This window comes from Gopherus evgoodei, chromosome 6, assembly GCF_007399415.2.
Source record: "Gopherus evgoodei ecotype Sinaloan lineage chromosome 6, rGopEvg1_v1.p, whole genome shotgun sequence".
Classification (NCBI taxonomy): Eukaryota; Metazoa; Chordata; order Testudines; family Testudinidae; genus Gopherus; species Gopherus evgoodei.
Window position 1 is genome coordinate 92363584 of NC_044327.1, and position 24937 is coordinate 92388520.

Below are 24937 nucleotides of genomic sequence, written 5' to 3' on the forward strand. Positions count from 1 at the left end.
GAGGATTTCTGTTTCCTGCTTTCTAATCTTCTGTTTCCAAGTTGTAAGTACAAATATAGTAAGGCAGTAAGGTTTCTATTGTTTTCTTTTGTATTTACCTGGGTATAGTTGCTGGAATGTTTTAAATTGTATCCTTTTTGAATAAGGCTGTTTATTCATATTTCTTTTAAGCAAATGACCCTGTATTAGTCACCTTGATACAGAGAGACCATTTTTATGTATTTTTCTTTCTTTTTAAGACCTGTTGGAGTTTTTCTTTAGTGGGGAACTCCAGGGAATTGAGTCTGTGCTCACCAGGGAATTGGCGGGAGGAAGAAGTCAGGGGGAAATGTGTGTGTGTTAGATTTACTAGCCTGACTTTGCATTCCCTCTGGGTGAGGGGGAAAGAGAGATTAGCTCTCGGTACTTCTGTTTTCCAAGGCTGGAAACGGGGAGGGTGGAATCCCTCTGTTTAGATTCACGGAGCTTGCTTCTGTGTCTCTCTCCAGGAACACCTGGAGGGGGGAAGGTTTATTTCCCTTTGTTGTGAGACTCAAGGGATTTGGATCTTGGGGTCCCCAGGGAAGGTTTGGGGGGACCAGAGTGCCCCAAAACACTCTAAATTTTTGGGTGGTGGCAGCTTTACCAGGTCCAAGCTGGTAACTAAGCTTGGAGGTTTTCATGCTAACCCCTATATTTTGGACGCTAAGGTCCAAATCTGGGACTAGGTTATGATAGTAGCATTTTTAAATACTTATCTTTGCAACCAAGAAAGTCTAGAAACACTACTTTTTAAAGATGACAGTATGAATGCTTAGGTTCTGTACCAAGTTTCATGACACCCAGAAAGCTTTTACAATACATAGGATCAGCTCTAAGTCTGAGTCTTGATCTACGAAAAAAAAAAAGCTAAATTTGAAGTATTTAGCTTGACCCATTTAGATAGAGTGTACAAATTCTGAGTGAACATATTGAAAAAAAGCGGATTGATTTTATTTTTTAAATGCTCAGAGTTAAGTGGGTTGAGTTATTTTGCTCAAGTTTTCTCACAGAATTCACCTTTGGGGTAAGATCAAATAGGGATATTTCTACCTCAGATGGAAGCCACAGCAGCTAAAACAAGGGAACTAGAATGGAATGGGAATTCAGTCTTCCCTACTGGGAGCTGACAACAACTGTTAGACATTTGTGAAGCTAACAAATGCATGTATGCAATAGAATGGCTTACTTCTACCACATATAGCATGACAATTCAATGGTGACAGTACATTATCTTTCTCACTATAAAAATGCCAAGAAGAAAGCCACAGAAGGGGGGATAGGGGGAACAAAACAAAGTGTTAGTGGTTTTGAGTGGGAAGAGATTAAGAAACCCTGATGTGGAGCACTAATACTTTTGCTCATGTTTTGCTACCTTTGAATTTTCAAAACTGCCCCATTCTGCAATTAAAATATAGTGATCTCATCTTTGCCTATATTCCTAATATTGACTTTTCTGCCTCTAACTGAGAGGAAGTGAGCTTCTGGGGAACAGTTAAATTCCAGTTTAATGCAAGCTGTATCACAGGATGTCTGCAGAATGCTAGGGAAAAAACTGCAAAGAGAGCAGCATACCATTTAGGACACATTAGCCAAGTCCTCTGAGGGACCAGCTGGAGCTGCTGAGAAGCCAGCCCAGGCAGTAAAGAGTCAGGAAATCCCACCTTTCCTGACAGGAAGAACACGGACTGTGAATAGGCTTTTTACTTAGCTATCTGTAACAGAGTGGCTTGCCCCGGAAGGCCTGGAGCCAGCAAACCCTAGTTATTCAGAAGGCACACCTGAGCAGGGATCAGGGGGTTACCCTATAAAAAGCAGCAGGAAGCTGTAGAAGTGGGGAGTGCTTGGGGAAAAGACACCAGCATGAAGCTGGCGGGAGACATCAGCAAAGGCCTGCTAAGGCAGGGAATGGTGGCTGGGAGTGATCAGGCTCCATCAGAGAACCCTAAATTATCAAGGAGGGAGCTGGCTCCATACAGGGAAGACTTTGGGAGAACCCCCAGCAGGAAGACTGGGAGCACAGACTTTATGGGGAGTTGAGAACTTTGTTTGGGAATGATTGTATTGTTGTAATAAATCCAGCCCCAAAGAAGGGCACTGCTGAACTACAGAAGTGTTGCATGGAGTTCTTCAGGGGGCCTGAAGAGGGAAAATGCAGAGCCACTTGTGGCCACAAGGAGTTGCTCAAGAAGCAGCTGACCCTTTTATACCATCGTTCTCAGTTCCAGTTCATGTAGAATTTGCAACAATACATACAATCTGAAGTAGTACAGCTTGAAAATCAGCACCAAGATGGTATGATGGGAAGAAGCAATCTGTTACAGTTCGGGGAATAGTTAACTCACTTCAGTTTCAGGCGTTGCATATACTCCTCTCAGTGCTTCAGAGCTTGCACGAGTTGTTGAGGTCAAACTAGAATCAAAGAGAAGATAGCACCATAACATGCAATGTAAGTATATGTTTCCTGTGATGCTGAGAAGTCTCATGGGAAACAACTACAGTGCTAAAAGGGAGTGAGCCTCCCAGCCCAAGTAGTGTGCTAGCAATGGCACTGTGGATGCTGTGGCTTGAGCTGCAGCTCATGTTTTCAAGCCCCTGGCCTGAGCTTGGGTGGCTACGTCTAATGCCCGCCAGAGCCACAGCTGTGCTGCTGAGTTTAGCGTACTAAGTCAAATGAACCTAGCACAAGTCTGTGTAACCCAGGCTGGGAGTCTTGCTCCCAGCTGCAGCGTAGACATACTCTAAGGGTCCAGTCCTGCACCAACTGAAGTAAGTGATACCACAGAATGTAGGGTCAAGTGCTAAGTCTGTAAAAGGTTTATTCTGTGCAAGTAGAAACCTACAGGACAGATCACCATCACCAGACTCATTCTGTAAGCCTGAACTTAAAGATAAACTAGACGGCTTCTATTAATGTCAATGCCACCAGCCAGAAAAGCTAAACATACTGATGTGCATTTCAGAACAGGTTCTCCCTGCTATGCATGATGAGGGTTTTGCCATTCCAGACTAGTTTTACAGCAATTGCTTTGACTGATCCTGTAAATAAAGACCACAGTCACAGTCCTGCAAATGAGAAACTCATAATTAGCAGACAGACAATCAGTATGTATAAGCTAGGAAAGACTATTTATACCATCGTCCTCTGCAGCATGGGGCACGGGTTACTTGCTGGAGGATTCTCAGCAGCTTGAGGTCATCAAACCACAATTTGAGGACCTCAATAACTCAGACATAGGTTAGGGGTTTGTTACAGGAGTGGATGGGTGAGATTCTGTGGCCTGCATTGTGCAGGAGGTCAGACTAGATGATCATAATGGTCCCTTCTGACCTTAAAGTCTATGAGTCTATTCCATTTCCTGTAAAGTCTGTTTGTTTGGGGAATCCTTACCAGTTTCCACCCTACTTCTCTAGAGGAAGGATTGCTATGTTACACAAACTCTCCATGACTCTCACTGAAATGTGAACACATCTCTATTTAGGTACTTATATGGACCCCAGAACTGTAGTAAACGAGCCATTCTGAAACATTTAGCAACAGAACAACATACTCTACTCCTTGTTTCCTTCCCACCACTTAGAGGAGTGTAGATCTCATACTGAGGAGGAAGCCACAAAGAAACGAGTTTCTCATTTAGTTCTGAACATGGTGGTATTTGTGGTCTTGCTCCATAGTCTAGTTTCAACTCTTCTAAAAAGTCTGTCTTCTACACTGACAAATCTTTCCTATTGATTGAAAGATTCAAAAGTAGATGTAATAGGAGGTCATTGCAATAATCAACCGGGATCATCATGAATATATGGATTCATGGCAAGAGCTGTGTCTCGGAGTTACCAGGGTTATGCGGTTTCTCCAGATGGGAGGACTGGTTGCACCACCCTCTAAGACAACTATTTTGGGGTGGAATTGGCAGCAAAGGCCAAATTCTTGGAGGATGGAGATTTTGAACTGGACTCTTATTCAGTGCGGAGCCAATGCAAAGATCAGTGCATTGTAGTTAGTTACATGGCAACTTGTGTTGCCAAGCAATTGGGAGTTATTTCCTGGTTCATTCCCAGATATGAATTGCAATAATATAACCTAGGTACTACAAATGCACAGACTGATGTGCCTAGATTCAGGTCCAATAGGAAATACCAAGATAGCCTGGTTTCTCCAGATATTAGGACTGGATATCCCACCTTCTTGAAAGGCACTCTCAATGCCACCCCCAAGGAGGTTCTTTTAGAACATAAGACTAAATTTAGCTAAGTTAGAAAAGATGGGAGATCAATATGAAAACTGAAAGGTGGACAAGGAACTGGTTAAAGAGGAGACTACAACAGGTCATATTGAGAGGTGAACTGTCAGGCTGAGGGAAGATTACTAGTGGTGTTCCTCAGGGATAGGTTTTGGGACCAATCTTTTCATTACTGACCTTGGCACAAAAAGTGGAAATGTGCTAATAAAGTTTGCGCATGACACAAAGCTGGGAGGTATTGCCAATACAGAGAAGGACTGGGATATCATACAGGAAGATCTGGATGACCTTGTAAACTGGAGTAATAGTAATAGGATGAAATTTAATAGTGAAAAGTGCAAGGTCATGCATTTAGGGATTAACAACCAGAATTTTTGTTATTAGCTGAAGACGCATCAGTTGGATGTAACAGGAGAACAACCTCAGAGTATTGGTTGATCACAGGATGACTATGAGCCGCCAACGTGATATGGTCGTGAAAAAAGCTAATGTGGTCTTGGGATGCATCAGGCAAAGTATTTCCAGGAGAGATAAAGAGGTGTTAGTACCGTTATACAAGGCACTGGAGACCTCATCTTGAATACTGTGTGTAGTTCTGGTCTGCTGTGTTTAAGAAGGTTGAATTCAAACTGGAACAGGTACAGAGAAGGCTACTAGGATGATCTGAGGACTGAAAAACCTGTCTCATGAAAGAAGACTCAAAGAGCTTGGCTTGTTTAGCCTAACCAAAAGAAGGCTGAGGAGAGATATGATTGCTCTTTATAAATATATCAGAGGAATAAATATCAGGGAGGGACAGTGTCAAACAGATAGTAGGAGTTAATAGAACAGAAGTACTTTATATCTCCTTTGTCTGTAAAGGGTTAACAAGTTCAGTGAGCCTGGCTGTCACCTGACCAGAGGACCAATCAGGGGACAGGATACTTTCAAATCTTGAGGGAGGGAAGGTTTTTTTGTGTGTGCTGTTAGTTTCTGGTGGTTGTTCTCTCTGGGTTCTGAGAGTGACCAGACGTGCAACCAGGTTTCTCTCCAATCTCTCCGATACAGTCTCTTATATGTCCAGACTAGTAAGTACTAGGTAGATAAAGCGAGTTAGGCTTATGTTTGTTTTATTTGCAAATGTGTATTTGGCTGGAAGGATTTTACTTTGTACTTGTATACCTTAGGCTGGGAGGGTATTCCCAGTGTCTGTAGCTGAAAGACCCTGTAACATATTCCACTTACATAGATAATTTTCACTGTTTTTTCCTTCTTTAATTAAAAGCTTTTCTTGTTTAAGAACCTGATTGTTTTGTTTATTCTGGTGAGACTCCAGGGGACTGGGTCTGGATTCACCAGGGAATTGGTGGGGAGAAAGGAGAGAAGGGGTAGAGAAAGGTTAATTTCTCTCTGTGTTAGGATTACTCTCTCTCTCAGGGAGAGTCTGGGAGGGGGAGAAAGAAGGAGGGGGGGAAGGTGGATTTTCCTCTCTGTTTTGAGATTCAAGGAGTTTGAATCACAGTGATTTTCCAGGGTAGCCCAGGGAGGGGAAGTCTGGGAGAGGCAACGGTGAGGGAAAGGGTTTACTTTCCTTGAGTTGAGATCCAGAGGGTCTGGGTCTTGGGGGTCCCCGGGCAAGGTTTTGGGGGGACCAGAGTGTACTAGGCGCTGGAATTCCTGGTTGGTGGCAGCGCTACAAGTACTAAGCTGGTAATTGAGCTTAGAGGAATTCATGCTGGTACCCCATCTTTTGGATGCTAAGGTTCAGAGTGGGGAATTATACCATGACAGACAGGAATTATTTAAGATCAGTATCAATGTGGACACAAGAACGAACGGATATAAACTGGCCATCAGGAAGTTTAGACTTGAAATTGGAGGAAGGTTTCTAACCATCAGAGGAGTGAAGTTCTGGAACAGCCTGCCAAGGAGAGCAGTGGGGCAAAAGACATATCTGGCTTAAAGACTAAGCCTGAAAAGTTTATGGAGGGGATGGTATGATGGGATTTTGGCAATTAATTGGTCTTTGAGTATTAACGGTAAATATGCCCAATGGCCTGTGATGGGATGTTAGATGGGGCAGGATCTGAGTTACTATACAGAATTCTTTCCTGGGTGTCTGGCTGGTGAGTCTTGCCCACATGCCCAGGGTTTAACTGATCGCCCTGTTCGGTGTCGGGAAGGAATTTTCCTCCAGGGCAGATTGACAGAGGCCCTGGGGGGTTTTCACCTTCCTCTGCAGCGTGGGGCCCGGGTCACTTGCTGGAGGATTTTCTGCACTCTGAAGCCTTTGAGGGCTTCAATAGCTCAGACATAGGTTAGGGCGTTGATACAGGAGTGGGTGAGTGAGATTCTCTGGACTGTGTTGTGCAGGAGGTCAGACTAGATGATCATAATGGTCCCTTCTGACCAGGGCTGACTTTAGGGCGATTCCCACGATTCCCAGGAATCGGGCCCTGCGCCTAAGAGGGCACCACAGCATCTGGAAAAGGGACCACGCACCCTTCACTGAAGGGACGCCAGAAACAGCAGCAACCAATTGTGCTGCTGCCCAGTTGCCGCCGTTTTCGGCAGCATTTCGGCAGCAGCTCTTTCAACCCTGCTTCTGACCTTAAAAGTCTAAGTCTAAGACAATCTGTCACACTTCCCTCTACAGATTAAAAAGATTTTGTAAGGGATTTCTGCTTTTTAATACTACATGTATTTCAAATCATTTTTTTTAAAGGCCATGTTATTGCTGTACTAGAGCAGCTGTTCACTTGTATTTACTTTCCACATCAACATATTTATTCTTCAGCTAAGCTAAATTTTAAGAATAAATCATAAAGCGATTAGAATTTTGTTTAAAAAGACTGCTGGTAAAAGTTTCTAAACACAAAGTGTCTTTCACTAGATTATTAACACCACCCTTTCTACTAGTGAACATCAATATAAAAAATATCTAAGTTACAGTAGAACCTCAGAGTTACTAACTGACCAGTCAACCACACCCCTCATTTGGAACCAGAAGTAAACAAACTGGCAGCAGCAGAGAAAAAAAAGAGCAAATACAGTACAGTACTGTGTTAAATGTAAACTACTTTTTAAAAAAAGGGAAATCAGCATTTTTCTTCTGCATAGTAAAGTTTCAAAGCTGTATTAAGTCAATGTTCAGTTAATTTTTGAAAAAAAACAACAACACCATAACATCTTGTTCAGAGTTATGAACAACCTCCATTCCCAAGGTGTTCTTAACTCTACTGTATTTTTCACTGTTTGCATTTTTGAATTTCTCTCATGGACAACCAAATAGACTAATCAGTTTCAGGAGGGCTTCTAGTCAATTTCATATTCAGATTCTCAGACACTAGCAGTGCTTGATCACATACACATGAAAGACATCACTCAATTCATTATGCACATTACATTTAGGAAGTTTATTAGACTGGGGTCCTTTACATGGGTGGCTACAGATGGAGAGCAACACTACACTATCCTGGCAGTTTGCCACAAGGTTAAAAATCACAAACCATGTCCAAATTACTATCAGAGAAGCTACTACTTGGTGGTACTTTCTGCAGAATAAGACTTTGTGGAAAAGTGATGTTTCTCGTTTTGAAAATTAAGAAAGTTTTCTAACATAAACAAAGGCAGTGTTGTCTTCCTGCGTATGCAGTCAGACACATTAAACCAGCTATGTCTGCGAACTCAGGAAGGCAATGCTTCACTGGTTCACGTTTGGAATTTCTTCCACCAGTAGATATGGATCCTTTTCATAAAATGCTAAATCATTATTAGGATTCAGAGTTGCCTATTTCATCACTGATCATTTTAGAGAAGAATCATCCAGCCACTGTGGGAAAGTATGATTTATCAGATTAATTTCCCGCCTTTCATGTAATTCTGCCTCTAGCAATTGCTTTGCATTTGCATTGCACACATTATAAATCTTAATCTGTTTGATCCCCACATTTAATTTATAGTAGGGTAACTTAAAAAAATTCAAACCTGCAAAGACTTACCAAGAATATAAAATGCAACAAAACAGAAGGGCAGTGCCCAATCCAGTAACCAGGTTCTCATCTCTGTGCAAACCCTGACTAAAGTCAGGTACGCAGATTGTAATGTTCTTATGGTTCTCATCCAGGACTTTAAAAACAAAACAAAATAAACTTAATTAACAAGTTTGTTTGACTTCAGATTAAAGAACATAATTTGTTTCCCGAAACATCAAGAATATTGGTTTTTTAGAAAGATTATCTAGGCTGGGAGGCTGAAATTAGACTTGCCAGATGTGTTGTTTCTTGAAGGGCAGAACTACAGTAAACTTCAGCACTTAGCTGGCTCAGAGTGGAGAAATGTCAGGCCCTGGGGTAGTTCTTAAATCCCAGTGTCTCTGCTGGGCCAGTCACCAACACTTCACCTCCCCGCTATTTTGGAGGGCCAAGTGACATCTGAAGAAATTTAAAATTATACATACATTGTAAATGTGTTACTGTTTGTAAAGCTTGGGTCACATTACTCTGTACAATGTCTGTTTAAGACAGGGGTGTTTTAAGGGCAGCCCAAGTGCCAAATACAGGCTCAGTGAGGTATAAAAACATGGCCTGAGACAACTCTACTCCTAAAACGACGTACAGAGGACAAGGAATTACACTGGGTTATGGGCATATTTTATTTTAAAATGTATGCAAGTTAGCTGCTGCCCTCAGGTTCCTGGCAAACTGCCGGCATAGTCCTTGGTGTCCCAGAGTACAGATACTTTTGCTTGACAAATACATCTGCTTTGAGCCAAGGGCTGGGATATTTCTAATACCTACCTGCCCAGTGCATGCTCTTGCAAATGCAATTGCTTTCTTGCCTATAAATTGGGTGTCTCATTCAGATTTACCAGTGTGTGTCATTCTCCAACTTTCCTTCGGACAGGTGGACAAGCCCAGACAGATGAAAGCCTACACATCACTAAGTTGTTCCTCACCGTTCCTTTTCTAGTTACTGCTATTCTAGTAAAAAGGAGGCAATTCTTACCAAGACTAGCCTACATTGCAGAGGTTAGAGCAGTGGCGGGAAACATATGGACTCATTGGGGCAATCTGATTGCAGGCCGTGAGACAGTATGCTGACTGACCGTCCAAAGGAACCGCCTTCCCCCTTGTTAACTCCCAGTGGTTGCGGTTTGCTGTTCCTGGCCAATGGGAGCTACCAGAAGCGGCAGGCCGCAGGGACATGCTGGCCGCGACTTCCCGCAGCTCCCATTGGCTGGGAACAGAGAACAGAGACTACTGAGAACTGCAGGGGGCAGTGCCTGCGGATGGTCAACATCAGCATAAGGTCTCACAGCCTGCAATCAGATTACCCTGATGGGCACAGGTTGCCCACCACTAGGCTAAAGGAAAGGCTTTAGTGCAATTCATCTGAAATCACAAATCTATTTTGGAGCTTGGAAAATGGCTTGCTGTTCACTGGTTTCACCAGTCTGGATGGATTCCAAAAAGGAATTTCATAAGAGAAAAATGGAGACAAACCAAATTTTTAAGAAGAGCCTAATGTTAGAAAAACTATAGCAAGTTTTTTTGGCATCCGGAGATGCTCTGGAAATATATGAGGCACAACGTGTTCTTCACATGCATACTAATTTGAAGTACAATGACACCCATATCTGGTGAGGATTAATCTTAGTTTTTTATTCTCTGTGAACAGCAACTGTAGTACTACTCAAATGTCCTTGAAACAAAAAAGATATGAGAGTAATTTTTCATATGAAAGGAAAAATGGGGTAAAAAACTAGATAGTTTGCTTTGTTAATTGGAAGCATGGAACCAATCTAGCACATCAATTATAGGCAGGGCCCTGCCAAATTCACAGCCATGAAAAGCATGTCACTGACTGTGAAATCTGGTCTCCCACCATGAAATTTGGTCTTGTGTGTGCTTTTACCCTATACTATACAGATTTCAGAGATGACACCAGTGTGTCCCAAACTGGGGATCCTGACCCAAAATGAAGTTGCAGGGGGATCGCAAGGTTATTTTAGGGGGAATGTGGTATTGCCACCCTTACTACTGTGATGCCTTCAGAATGGTAGTTGGGTGTCCAGGCTCCCAGCTCCAAAGGCAGTGTCCCACCAGCTGCAGCGCAGAAGTAAGGGTGGCAATACCATACCATGTCATACTTACTTCTACACTGCTGCTGCTCAGCTCTGAAAGAGCCGTACCGCAACAATAACCTTGAAATCCCTTCTCTCCTCCCTCCCCCAACTCCTTTTTGGGACAGAATCCTTATTACAACACTGAAATTTCAGATTTAAATAGACAAAATCATGTAAATTTATGGTTTTTTTAATCCTAGGATTGTGAAATTGACCAAAATGGACCAGGAATTTGATAGGGCCCTAATTATAGGAGGACAGCAAGAGATCTTATTGTAATGGCAGCTAAAATAGCAATGAGGGGAGGAAATCTACTGGATGGAAGTGAAAAAAGGGCAGACAAAAGTGTCCAATCTGAAACTAAAGAAGGATCTACATCTTTCTGGTTGGTATTGCATGCACTGGCCTCCATTCTTCACCAGTCTTCTCCTGCCAAATCTAGCATCTTGCACTGAACTCATGACAACGCAGGATTTGTTTGGCATGATAATCTAAAGGCCTAAATAAATTCACTTTTGATGCAGCGTGCCTTAAAGGACTTTATTAAAGCTCAAGATAACTTACTAGTTTCTGGTGGTTTGCTTGACAGAGATGAGAAGGTGAGATACATGACATAGCAGCTGATAACTCCTGACTGCAACAAACCAGAGTGTGGCTTGCCTTTAGAGAAAAAAGGTAAGATATTGAAGCATTTTTATGGGCTTTAATAAACTGAAAAACAAACAAATTCAAATGGTCAAAGTATCTTTCACATGGAAATTATTTAATCCTTTGCCTATGCACTTTAGAAAGTTTCCAGACAGATTAGATATGTATTTTCTCTGAAGGACAAGGAAACATCCCTTTCTACACTGGCTGCTCCAGGGAGGTTAAGATCCCCAAACCAGTAAGAAATAAATGCTGTGTTCTGGCTAACTATACCAAGCTCAGAAACAATATTCACACCTGGCGTAAGTTACTGGCAGACTTAACAGATATAGTTGCCTATCATCATTTAACTCTGAAATTACTTGAAGCACTGATGCATCTCCAGTCCTAGTGCATGAAAGAAGCCACAAAAAACAAAATTTTTCTTGAAACACAAAGTGTGATGTGAAAAAACAAAAATTAAAATAGTTGTGAATTGTTTCAGCCCTAGTCTCAAAAACAGATAGATGGCAACTGTATGACGGTGAGAAATGAGCATGAAATCAGAGCTGAATGGGTTTGAATGCTATTCTCTTAACCATGTAATTACAGCCAAGGTAGCATACGTGACTCCACACCTAGAAATGGCTATATATGTGAAACCTCTGCTGTGTCCCCACCCTATCAGGGAATTGTATCAAAGATATCAGCATGCTTATCATAGAAATCACAGAAATGTAGGACTGGAAGGGACCTCGATGGGTCATCTAGCCCAGTTCCCCACATTGAGGCCTAAGTATTATCTAGACCATCCTGACAGGTGTTTGTCAAACCTGCTCTTAAAAATCCCCAATGATGGATATTCCACAACCTCCCTAGGCAATTTATTCCATTGCTTAACTACCCTGACAGTTAGCAAGTTTTTCCTGGATGTCCAACCTAAATAGCCCAAGCTGTAATTTAAGCCCCTTCTTGACCTGTCCTCAGTGGATAAGGAGAGCAATTTATAAAAAGAAGACTGACAACCTTTTACAAACTGAAGATTTATGCCCCTTTCCCCCTCCAGTCTTCTCTTCTCCAGACTAAATAAACCCAATTATTTTTATACTTCCCTCTTATGTCATGTTTTCTAGACCTTTAATCATGTTTGTTGCTCTCCTGTGGACAAACTGGAGAAAGTCCAGATCTTTTCCAAAATGTGGTGCCCAGAACAGGGCACAATATTCCATCTGAGGCCTTATCAGTGCTGAGCAGAATGGAAGAATTACATCTCATGACTTGCTCACAATACTCCTGCTAAATGAAACATACTTGCTTTCTTTGCAACACTATTACATTGTTGATTCACTTAGCTTGTGATCCACTACAGCCCCCAGATCCTTCTCTGAAGTACTCTTTTCCAGGCAGTCATGTCATGATTATTCCTTCCTAAGTACAGTACTTTGCATTTGTCCTTACTGAATTTCATCCTATTTATTTCAGACCATTTCTCCAGTTTGTCAAGGTCATTTTGATTTCTAATCCTGTCCTCAAAAGCACTTGCAAACTGTCTCACCTTGGTATCATCTGCAAACCTTTACAAGTGTACTCTCTAGTCCATTATCCAAATCATGTATGAAGATATTATCTAGAACTTGACCCACATCCCAGCAGGACCCTACTCAATATGCCCTTCCAACTTGATTGTGAACTACTGATATCTACTCTTGAGTAAGCTTGTCCAACAAGCTGCATACTCACCTTATAGTATGTTCATCTAGGCTAGTGGCTCAAACTTTTGTACTGGTGACCTCTTTCATATAACAATCTTCTGCGTCTAACCCCTTCTTATAAATTAAAAACACTTTTTAATATATTTAACATCAATATAAATGCTGGAAGCAAAGCAGGGTTTGGGATGGAGGCTGAAAGCTTATGACCCCCCATGTAATAACCTCATGACCCCCTGAGGGATCCCAACCCTCAGTTTGAGAATCCATGATCTAGGCTATATTTCCATACAGTTTGTGTCAAAAGCCTCACTAAAGTCGAGATCATCACATCTACTGCTTCTCCTCTATCAACAAGGCTTGTTACCTTGTCAAAGGAGGACACTGGGATGGTTTGACATAATTTGTTCTTGACAAATCTATGGTGACTGTTACTTATTACCTTATCTTCTAGTTGCTTACAAAGTGATTATTTGTTCCATTATTTTTCTGACTGGTCTATAAAACAGTGGATTGTCTTTATTCCCCTTTTTATAGATATAATAATACCTATTTGCCCTTTTCCTGTCCTCTGAGGGTCTCACTTCCTCCATGAGTTCTCAAAACACAAATCACTAATGGCTCAGAGATCTCTTCAGCCAGTTCCTTAAGTATTCAAGGACGTATTCTATCAGGCCCTGCTGACATGAAGATATTTAACTTGTATTTAAGTAATTCTTAACTTGTTCTTTTCCTATTTTAGCCCCAGAATCTATCCCGTTTACACTGATGTTCACTATGTCGAACATATGGATGTTAGTCATTTGATCACTGATAACCATTTTGGTGAAAAACAAACAAAAAAGGCATTGCCACTGCTGTGTTTTCTGTTATTGTCTTTCCCATCTCACTGAATAATAGGCCTATCCTGTCTTTGGCCTTCCTCTTGTTTCTCATGTATTTGTAAAATGTTTTCTTGTTATCATTTATGTCCCAAGCTAGTTTAATTTTTTTTTTTGGCCTTGGCTTTCTAAGCTTGTGTTGTAGGTTTTTATATTCGTCCTTTGTAATTTGACCTACTTTTTGTATGACACTTTTTGATTTTCAGGACATTGAAGGTCTCCTAGTTAAGCCAGGGTGGTCTCTTACATCCTTCCTATCTTTCTTATGCATTGGGGTGGTTTGCTCTTGTGCCCTTAATGGCTCTTTAGAAAACCGTCAACTCTCCTGAATGTTTTTTTCCCTTGGATTTGTTTCCCATGTGATCTTACCTACCAATTCTCCGAGTTTACTACAGTTTACCTTCTTGAAATCCATTGTCTTCATCCTGCTCTCTTCCTTCCTACCATTCCTTTCAATCATTTTCACCCAAGCTGCCTTCCACCTTCAAATTTACAACTACTTCTTCTCGGTTTTCCAGAATCAAATCTCTCTTCACATCACTTTCTCCACCTTCTCTAATAAAAAGTTGTCTTCAGTGTATTCCAATAATTTGTTGGATAATCTGTGCCCTGTGGTAATACTTCCTAACAGATGCCAGGGTAGTTGAAATCCCTCATCAACAAGTTTTGTGTTTTGAATGGTTTTGTTAGTTGTTTAAAAAAAAAGCCTAATCCACTTACTCTTCCTGGTTAAGTGGTATCATGGTAGGGGTCTACTACAGACCATCACCCTTGTTTTTTACCCTTACGCTGTCTACACTTGATGTTATACTTAGTGACATGGAGCAGAGAGGGTATGGTATGGAATTTATGGAGACAGTGACATAAAAGCTAACTCAAGAGAGAGAGAAAGAGCGCGCACGAGCACACAGGGTCAGTACCCCAATGACATCAGCCTTGTTAAGTCTGATAACCAGCAGTAGCTCCAGAGGACTCTCAAGGTGTTGCATCTCCAACAAAACAAACAGACAAAAGATTTGATAAGCAAACTTACGACTTTGGACACAGGGTGAGATGGCTACCAATGAAATAAGAATGCACAAGCCACCATTTACACCAAGCAGGATCTTGTTGTAGGTACAGCCCTCAGAGCGTGTGTAAAAGACAGCCATCAAAATCAGGGCTCCCACAGCAATGGAGTACAAGATGAGAATGCCCAGAGCTAGTAAGCCATACCACAGTTTATTACGTGTTATGCCCGCCGTCCTGTTTGTAAGAAAGAAAATATATTTAGCTATAGAAAAAAATATTCAACACTCGTCTTTTAACATATACTCCTTATCAAGGTAGCTTATATGACCATTAGAGCACCACAAAAGTCAGCATTTTGCTTTCTATAGTACATACATTGTTTTAGCAATATAGGCCGTGACTCCTGGGTATTTTAAAAATATAGTTGCCTTGCTAGATTCATTTGCTATCACTAGGATCTATAAAAAAACATTCCATAACACTAGTGTTGATCATATATCAAGATGTTACACTGATGTTTTAACGCCTGGCTATTTCCATAAATAGAGCCTGTAAGATTCTGAAAACTTGGAGCAGCTTAGACTGAGCCATCTGCAAATCTTGGACAGATTGTTGTAATCCTGGCTCCTAGTTAACGTAGGGAATTCCTTGGCTGGAGCCAAGGATGAGACCCTTCCAGGTCCCAGCTCATTAGTGAAGTTCTGGAAAGATAAGCCCTGGAAAACCACTGTTAAATACACTGCAGCTATTCTTACCCTCCTACCACTACAACGGTTTCGTCCATTCAACCATTCTCCCTTCTTTTGGCTCTCTGTATCCTACAAGTGTTATTGAGTCCTGAATTCCCCACCCCTGACTCCCACCCACACCCCAAGAACTGATCTTGGGGGAACAATGTATCAGATAATCTGATTGTACTGGGTGATGCTTCTGTGCTAAATGGTTTACAAAATCTGTAATGCAGATGGTGCCTTTGAGTTAAATGCCACTGCTGGCAGTCTCCTCTCAGTCACACTGACAGCACTGGGGTTTTGCTACAGTTAATTATTAGCAGCAGTGGTTGTGCTGTGACAAGAGAACATATTTATCCCATCCTGAGGAAAAGAGTTATCAGAGAGAAAAGGGAGAGAGCAGAGGTTTTTAAACCTTTCCTACAAGCTCATGGGATAACTGTGAAAACAAAAGAACAGAGGAAGACAGAGGAATGGATGGGCAGGGAATAGTTCAAGAGAGGGGATTTTGTGTATGATTTAAGAGTTCTAAAATATTAATGAGGCAGGGAAGGAAGGTGCCAAAACTACACAAACGGGAAATCAAGCCTGGATAAGGGGACTGATTGATCAAGAAAAGTTGTAGAGTTGGGTGGAAACAAGTGGTGCAGCTCTTATTTAAAAACTGGGCTGGGGTGCGTCTATAAGCTTGCATGAAAACAAATCAGGATCCACCAGTTTCCATCATTGTTCAAGTGCTGTGGCTATGCTGTATGGATCCACTCCATTTTATCAAAAATGGATTATGCCGATACAGAAGAAGTGAAGAGGCTTAAATGATGGGGTCCTTGCAGCACTGTTATTTATTGGAAACTATTTTAGTCAAATACAAAGCAACAAGAGGTCATAAATAAGAGGGAGAGAAATGGCATTCAAAATGGGGAAGGAGAGTGAAGAAAGAGTAGGAAGAGACTCAGAAGATTAGGAAGTACTGTACCTTATAGTTGCCTACCATCATAACATGGTGTCCGTGGTATTTTTAAACACTGTGGTTAATTTTCTATTAATAAAAACATGCATTTAAAGAAGGATTGCACTACAATACATTATACAAATGATTGCTTGTCAGACACATACCAGTTTTTATTCCATTTGTGTGCAAACTCCACAAGCAGGATAAGCTGAATGAGTATAAAAAGGATTCCTCCTGCAACACCTACATAGCGCCAGGCTGCAACGGGAGGAGGGAAAAAGGATCAAATTTCCAATTATGTTGAACTGAGAGCTTAGATAAAACTGAGCTTTGTGATATTAGGGCAAAAGTCTATGCAGTGAAACTATTATACAGCTCATAGACTCAGACTCTAGGACTGGAAGGGACCTCGAGAGGTCATCGAGTCCAGTCCCCTGCCCTCATGGCAGGACCAAATACTGTCTAGACCATCCCGCATAGACATTTATCTAACCTACTCTTAAATATCTCCAGAGATGGAGATTCCACAACCTCCCTAGGCAATCTATTCCAGTGTTTAACTACCCTGACAGTTAGGAACTTTTTCCTAATGTCCAACCTAAATCTCCCTTGCTGCAGTTTAAGCCCATTGCTTCTTGTTCTATCATTGGAGGCTAAGGTGAACAAGTTTTCTCCCTCCTCCTGATGACACCCTTTTAGATACCTGAAAACTGCTATCAGGTCCCCTCTCAGTCTTCTCTTTTCCAAACTAAACAAACCCAATTCCTTCAGCCTTCCTTCATAGGTCATGTTCTCAAGACCTTTAATCATTCTTGTTGCTCTTCTCTGGACCCTCTCCAATTTCTCCACATCTTTCTTGAAATGCGGTGCCCAGAACTGGACACAATACTCCAGTTGAGGCCTAACCAGCGCAGAGTAAAGCGGAAGAATGACTTCTCATGTCTTGTTTACAAGATACCTGTTAATACATCCCAGAATCATGTTTGCTTTTTTTGCAACAGTATCACACTGTTGACTCATATTAAGCTTGTGGTCTACTATGACCCCTAGATCTCTTTCTGCCATACTCCTTCCTAGACAGTCTCTTCCCATTCTGTATGTGTGAAACTGATTGTTCCTTCCTAGGTGGAGCACTTTGCATTTATCTTTATTGAACTTCATCCTGTTTACCTCAGACCATTTCTCCAATTTGTCCAGATCATTTTGAATTTTGACCCTGTCCTCCAAAGCAGTTGCAATCCCTCCCAGTTTGGTATCGTCCGCAAACTTAATAAGCGTACTTTCTATGCCAACATCTAAATCGTTGATGAAGATATTGAACAGAACCGGTCCCAAAACAGACCCCTGCGGAACCCCACTTGTTATACCTTTCCAGCAGGATTGGGAGCCATTAACAACTACTCTCCGAGTACGGTTATCCAGCCAGTTGTGCACCCACCTTGTAGTAGCCCCATCTAAATTGTACTTTCCTAGTTTATCTATAAGAATATCATGCGAGACTGTATCAAATGCCTTACTAAAGTCTAGGTATATCACATCCACCGCTTCTCCCTTATCCACAAGGCTCGTTATCCTATCAAAGAACGCTATCAGATTAGTTTGACACGATTTGTTCTTTACAAATCCATGCTGGCTATTCCCTATCACCTTACCACCTTCCAAGTGTTTGCAGATGATTTCTTTGATTACCTGCTCTATTATCTTCCCTGGCACAGAAGTTAAACTAACTGGTCTGTAGTTTCCTGGGTTGTTTTTATTTCCCTTTTTATAGATCATCATCAAGACACATCTCAATTAACCTTGACTAGAGACCTTCCTGAAAATGGCAGAGGTCATCTGAAAGACGAGTGCAACTTTACATGCATCCCAGCTGACTGATAGATATGATTCAGTTTATGGCACTCCATACCTTTCAGAATATCCACTACAAGTTCATTAACCAGAAGAATTTTTGTGGAAAAAGTTACTGTATATGAAGAGAAGCTACTGAAATCTTGGTATATGGTGCGAAAAAGCGGTGGCATCAGTTTACAGATGTCCTAAAACCTAAAATTGTTGAGGAACTGGAGGCTGAAAATGACTATCACTAGATTCAAAATTACACAGATTTACCATGTAAAAATAAGGGGGAGGGAAGAAAAAAAAATTATTCATATTTGTAGGAATAAAAAAAAAAGTGTTCTGAGACACTCCCACAGCTACCACAATCCTCTGCATTCACCTATGAATGGTTTAAATCAGGGGCCTCAAACTCAAATGACCACGAGGGCCACATGAAGACTAGTACATTGACCCAAGGGCCACATTACTGACATCTCCCCCACCACCGCCCTCGGCTCCGCCCCCACTCCACTCCTTCTGTGAGGCCCCATTTTGATAAGCTATTGTATTAGTTTAATGAGCATGTTGTTCTTTTGTAAAAAAGTCAGCAAAGCGGAGTACAAAACTAAAGATATGGAATGGGCTGTGCGTATGTGAGGGGGAGGGGAGAAGACCGGTAAGCTCTTCACCTCTACTCAGTGACTAGGTACTTAGATTTTCAAGTAAGAACCATACCTACCACAGAAGGTTAAATTGCAGGTAGTATATGTGCACACCACAGAGCTAATAATAGGGCCATGCAAACCATGCAGTTGCACATGATGCCTCCCCAGCCAAACTGATGGAGCACGGAGCAGTGGTAATGAGGGATAGCTCAGTGGTTTGAGCATTGGCCTGCTAAACCCAGGGTTGAGAGTTCAATCCTTGAGGGGGCCACTTGGGGAACTGGGGTAAAAATCTGGGGATTGGTCCTGCTTTGAGCAGAGGGTTGGACTAGATGACCTTCTGAGGTCCCTTCCAACCCTGATATTCTATTCTATGAAATAGAAAGAGAGGGGAGAGCTACAGAAACCTTCTGGGAGGCGGAGTGAGAAGCAGATGCCTCCTGTTTGGCAGTTTCTTCAAACCCTTCTCCAAAATACCCTCCCCAAAGAGAGAGAGAGACACAAAGTTTGCTTCCTGGAACATTGTTTTGCACAGAAAAAAAATCAAGAACTAGGACAGGGGGGAAAAAGTGTTGTTTCCTGTCTAGAATCATCAAAAGATTGTTTATGTCCTGACTCAAGAGCCACTTTTTCTCCACTTACACATGTTCATGTTACTCGAGAGAATCAGTACAGTGGAAAGGATCACTGAGGTGGACCTGGAATCATGAATGCCTCCAAATAGTAAGCATTCTAGAATTCCAGCACTTTCCAATACAGTGGGTGTTTAAAGATTAAGGAACATAGACTACGTAACTAATTTTAGCCTCAAGAAACTGGGGTGGTGCAGGGTGTGGCAGCTGTCCCCTGGTGGTGCTAGTGGGCAGGGGTGGGGGTAGTACTACCATGCCAGGGGAACTTCCTGGGCTGGGCGCATGCTGCTGCTTTTGCCACTGTGGCTCATGGTAGAGCCCTGCAGCTCTGCGGATATCAGGTGGAAATCCATATCCAGGGATATAAATTTTGTATCCATGCGGAGCTCTATTTAGGAGCACAAATCCCACTGAAATTCAGTGGGACTTTTGCTCCTAACTTCCTAAAATATTTTTTTTTAAATCTCCCCCAAAAGCTGACATCTACATATGATTGAGAAAATATTCTCAAACCACTCTCCCAGAGTTAGTAACAGTAACTGCTACCAATTTATATCCCCAATTAACAAAAATGGCTTAGAAACAGGATCAACAATAATTAATTGGCAATTCCACATCTCAGCAAGAAATCTAATTTTATACTACTAGATGTAAGCAATGTGGAAACTAAACAAATTACAAGATCCTGTCTCTCATTACAGTCAGTCACTGCTAGTTTTCAAGAGAGAGGATTCCAGTGTGCTTTATGTTGTGTGTTACTTGGCTTACTGTACCACCTTATGAACAGAACCAGCTCTCTCTGTTGCAAGTAATGACTATGACAGAGCTAATTATACAGACAGGGTGGGTGATGTAATATCTTCTATTGGATCAACTTCTGTTAACAGATAAGTATTACCTCACCCACCTCGCCTCTCTAATATCCTGGGACCAACACAGTTATAAAACCATAGCATAAAGCTAATTAGGTCAGCCAGAAATTTTTTTTTGCATACTCTTAAGCATTAATTTTTTCAGCACTTATTATGACTATCTGTAAATCCAAAAGCTTGCAAGGCAGCACAAGTTTTTTTTTTCTGTTTACATGTGCAGGGCATGTGTGTATAACGTATATATAGTTAAGAATATTTTTAACAAAACTAAGAAAGTAGTCTTAACACAACTAAGCCAACCCCATTCATTCACTCAGCTACTAGCACTATCACTGCTTTACTGTAACAAGTAATACAGAAATAACAAATCTGTCTCTACTGTTAAGAGTGTAGGCACTCATACAAATGGAATGGAAAGTGTATACACAAAGAAAGATAAAATTGTACCATTAAGGAAGGTGCCTTGATCTGGAATGAAGAAAGCTCCTGAGCACATGGCTGCCAAAACTAGAAGCTTAATGAACCAGAACCTGGAAGACAAAACCGAAGTGGAATCATCTTTTTAGAAATTAAAAGTGTTCAGCATAAGTTCTGTTTCATAGGATAGCTGTGCCTTAAGTAGTGGTTACTGCTCTCTGGTATAAAGGAATTACACTACCAGTCTGAATACAACTTATAATTCACTTATACATACTTATGTACCTAGGTCAAGCTATCAAAATTAACTCAAAGCTTTTGATAACACTATACATAAATCAAAAAAAATGCAGGATGGAAATCTAGCACTACACAGGGAATGTGATTTATTGCTTCATTTCAGAAGAGAGGAAAAATAAGCAAACAAACTAAAACCTACCCATTGTGAATGTATGCTCGGCAGCTTTTGCTGTTGTTAACTTTGATGGTGAGTAAGAAGAAGACAAAGAAGAAAGATGCCATTCCAAAAGAGACCCTATACACCGCAGAGTATCCCACTAGCTTCTCACACTTTTCACCTGCTTGAATACCTCTGCAGATGTGCTCATAAGAAGGAATCTGAAAACACACACAATAAGAAACAATTAAACATAACACAAGATTTACTATAATTAAGCAGATTGCACTTATATAGTTTACGTGTATACAGCGGACTTAAAAATAGCTAATTGGATGTATTTCACACAAGTCATGGTTCAAGGTCACTGAAACATCAGTCTGGACTGAGGGGTAAATCTACATAAAACAGGTGAGGTGATACATAGATTATAAAGGTTTGGAAGTCTGGAGCCGCAACTGACAACTCCTGTCAAATGCTTCAGTATGGGGTGAAGGGGAACAATCCCCTACTCCCCACCACTTTTAAAGGAAGACTGGCACCATAAAACTCTTTAAAAATAAATTGGCAGAAAGGTAGGAAAATTCCATCCCTTTCCCCACTTGTTAAATATTTGCCTTTGAGGCCCTGCCCTAACTGTGTGTGGTTGTGTGTTTTCTTTTTTTCTCATTCTGGTCTCAGAGGCTCACCATGCTAACGTGGAACAGAATACTCTGGAAATGTCTCCCGAAAAGCAGGTTTTTGTGACTTATCCATTTATGTGCAGTGTCTCTGTATGCAGACTAGACCTCACCCCTTCATCCCTCAGCTAGAGCAGACCCCAAAGAGAAGGGTTTAATAAATCAGTTAAACACCATTAATTTAAAGGAAACTAAAGTCTCTGTATCCTCAGAGCCACCAACCTGAATCAATGAGACTTACAGAGCAATACACCATCAAATGAGAGTGGGGATCATTAGTTCACCTTTCTTACATGAAAGAGAGGCTGACACACACAGTGTTTTGCTCTAGCAAATGTTCTCTTCAAAGATTTAGAGGAACAAGATGGAAAACAAATCCAGCAGCTGCTCAGCCTCGGATGATCTCAAGAAAGAGAAATGAGTCTGGGAAGCATACCAAGGTTGTAGACAATACCCTACATAAAGAAACTGTGCAGCTCCAAGAAAGGAAGAATGCTGGTCTCTGCTTGTCCCAGATGACAACTCGAAAAGCAAACCAGAAAGGGTGAGAGAGCAAATGGACAGAAGACTGGACGATTAGCTTCAAGCCAAACTGTAACTCTTGAAAGATTTTCACCTCCAAACACTTTCAGAACATGGCTAGTATGCCATGCAAGACATGGTTACTTGAGCAAGAAGAACATTAGTGAACAAAAATGAATGACAGGAGCATAGAAGTGAGGGGTTTATGAACTTGCTTTCTTTGGAGAGCCACACCAGTCAATCCAGATGCCAAATCAACCAAATATGTCCAAAGCCTGAATATTTTTTTTTAAAACAGTTCTGCAACAGGAAGTTAATTTATCATATGACAATGCAGAATTGAGGACAATAAGGAGTTTTTGAGGCGTATTAGGAACAAAAACAATCTTAATAGTAAAATTTGCAGATGATACAAAACTACTCAAGATAGTTAAGTACCAGGCAAACAGCAAAGAGCTACAAAAGGATCTCACAAAACTGAGTGACTGGACAACAAAAAGGCAGATGAAATTAAATGTTGCTAAATGCAAAGTAATGCACAATTGGAAAACATAATCCTAACTACATATACAATGATGGGGTCTAAATTAGCTGTTACCACTCAAGAAAGATCTTGGCGTCATTGTGGATAGTTCTCTGAAATCATCCACCCAATGTGCAGCAGCAGTCAAAAAAGCAAACAGAAATGTTGGGAATCATCAAGAAAGAGATAGATAATAAGACAGAAAATATCATACTGCCTCTATATAAATCCATAGTATGCCCACACTTTGAATACTGTGCATAGATATGGTCAGCCCATCTCAAAAAAGATCTGTTGGAATTGGAAAAGGTTCAGAAAAGGGCAACAAACATGATCAGAGGTATAAAATGGCTTCCGCATGAGGAGAGATTAATAAGTCTGGGACTTTTCAGCTTAGAAAAGAGGCAACTAAGGGGGGATATGATAGAGGTCTATAAAATCAGGAGTGGTATAGAGAAAGTAAATAAGGAAGCATTATTTACTCCTTCTCATAATACAGGAACAAGGGGCCACCAAATGAAATTAATAGGTAGCAGGTTTAAAACAAACAAGAAAGTATTTTTTCACGCAATGCACTGTCAGCCTCTGGAACTCCTTGCCAGAGGGTGTTGTGAAGACCAATACTATAATAGTGTTCAAAAGGGAGCTAGATAGATTCATGGAAGATATGTCCATCAGTGGCCATTAGCCAGGATGAGCAGGAACGGTGTCCCTAGTCTCTGTTTGCCAGAAGCTGGGATTGGGTGACAGTGCATGGATCACTTGATGATAACCTGTCTGTTCATTCCCTTTGGGGCACTTGCCATTGGCCACTGTCAAAGGCCGGGATACTGGGCTTGATGGACCTTTAGTCTGACCCAGTATTGCCGTTCTTATGGTCCATTGCTAGATAAGTATGGTAGAATCATCAACAGTAATGCAGAAAAGGCACAAGTATTCAATAAATATTTCTGTTCTGTATTTGGGAAAAAGCAGAGTAATAAAATCATATCATATGATGAAATACATTTCATTTCTACTCAAGAGGATGTTAAAGAGCAGCTACTAAAATCAGACATTTTAAAAATCAGCAAGTCCATACAGTTTGCATCAGAGTTTTTAAAGAGCTGACTAAGGAGCTTCATGGAAAATTAATGTTCATTTTCAATAGGTCTTGGAACACTGGGGAAGTTACAGAGGACTGAAAGAAAGCTAAATTTGAGTGAGTATTTCAAAAGGGTAAATGTGATGACCTGAGTAACTACAGACCAGTCAGTTGGACATCAATTTCAGGCATAATGATGCAAAAGCTGATACAGGACTCAAAGGGTATGGCTACACTTGGAGATGTGCAGCGGTGGGAGTTACAGCTGTGTTCGTACAGCTGTGTAGGGAAAGCGCTGCAGTGTGGCCACATTTGCAGCATTTGCAGCGCTGTTGGGAGTGGTGCATTGTGGGCAGCTATCCCAGCGTTCAAGTGGCTGCAACGTGCTTTTCAAAAGAGGGGGGTGGGGTAGTGTGAGACAGGGAGCGTGGGAGAGACAGAGAGTGGATTTTTGGAGCTGACACTGTTCTCAGCTCCCTGCCTTGCAAGTTCTAAGGACTGGAAGATACACAGTGCCTACCTTCAATCATTCTAAAAGTTTTGACCTTTCCCCCACCTGTCTCTTATTCACTAAATGCAAATTATGCACTCCTAAATAGTCTTTAGACCACATAAGCAGTTGCTCAACACTACGGGCTTGTCTACATCACAAAGTTGCAGCGCTGGTGAGGGGGTTACAGCGCTGCAACTTAGGAGGTGTACACATCTGCAGGGCATCACCAGCGCTGCAACTCCCTGTTTGCAGCGCTGGCCGTACTCCCGTTTTGTCTCGGGTGTAGAGGATCCAGCGCTGGTGATCCAGCGCTGGTAATCAAGTGTAGACACTTACCAGCGCTCTTCTTGACCTCCGTGGAATAAGTAGGTATCCCAGCATACCTGAGGAAGCCTCTGGTAATCAAGCAGGTCTCCTTCCCCGGTTTGCTCTCGCGTTCCCTGAACCCCCGTGCAAGCAGGTCTCCTTCCCTGCGGTTTGCTCTCGCGTTCCCCGAATCCCCGAGCAAGCAGGTCTCCTTCCCTGCGGTTTGCAGGGGGGTTCGGGGAACGCAAG

The 24937-nt window shown here is 41.6% G+C and overlaps 1 protein-coding gene across 2 annotated transcripts in view; it reads right to left on the reverse strand.

The window, feature by feature from the left end:
- The window catches only part of SERINC5 (serine incorporator 5), a 77955-nt gene that overhangs the window by 12208 nt on the left and 40810 nt on the right, over positions 1-24937 (reverse strand). For both annotated transcript variants that reach the window (XR_004001049.1, XM_030567776.1), the window contains exons 3-9: positions 21123-21301; positions 20714-20796; positions 16441-16534; positions 14616-14827; positions 10930-11025; positions 8240-8366; positions 2364-2430 (exon numbers count right to left, since the gene is read on the reverse strand). Coding sequence is in view for 1 of the 2 variants with exons in the window: in XM_030567776.1 (XP_030423636.1) it covers positions 2364-2430; positions 8240-8366; positions 10930-11025; positions 14616-14827; positions 16441-16534; positions 20714-20796; positions 21123-21301 (858 nt within the window). In the remaining variant the exon portion in view is untranslated. The remainder of the gene's footprint in view (positions 1-2363; positions 2431-8239; positions 8367-10929; positions 11026-14615; positions 14828-16440; positions 16535-20713; positions 20797-21122; positions 21302-24937) is intronic.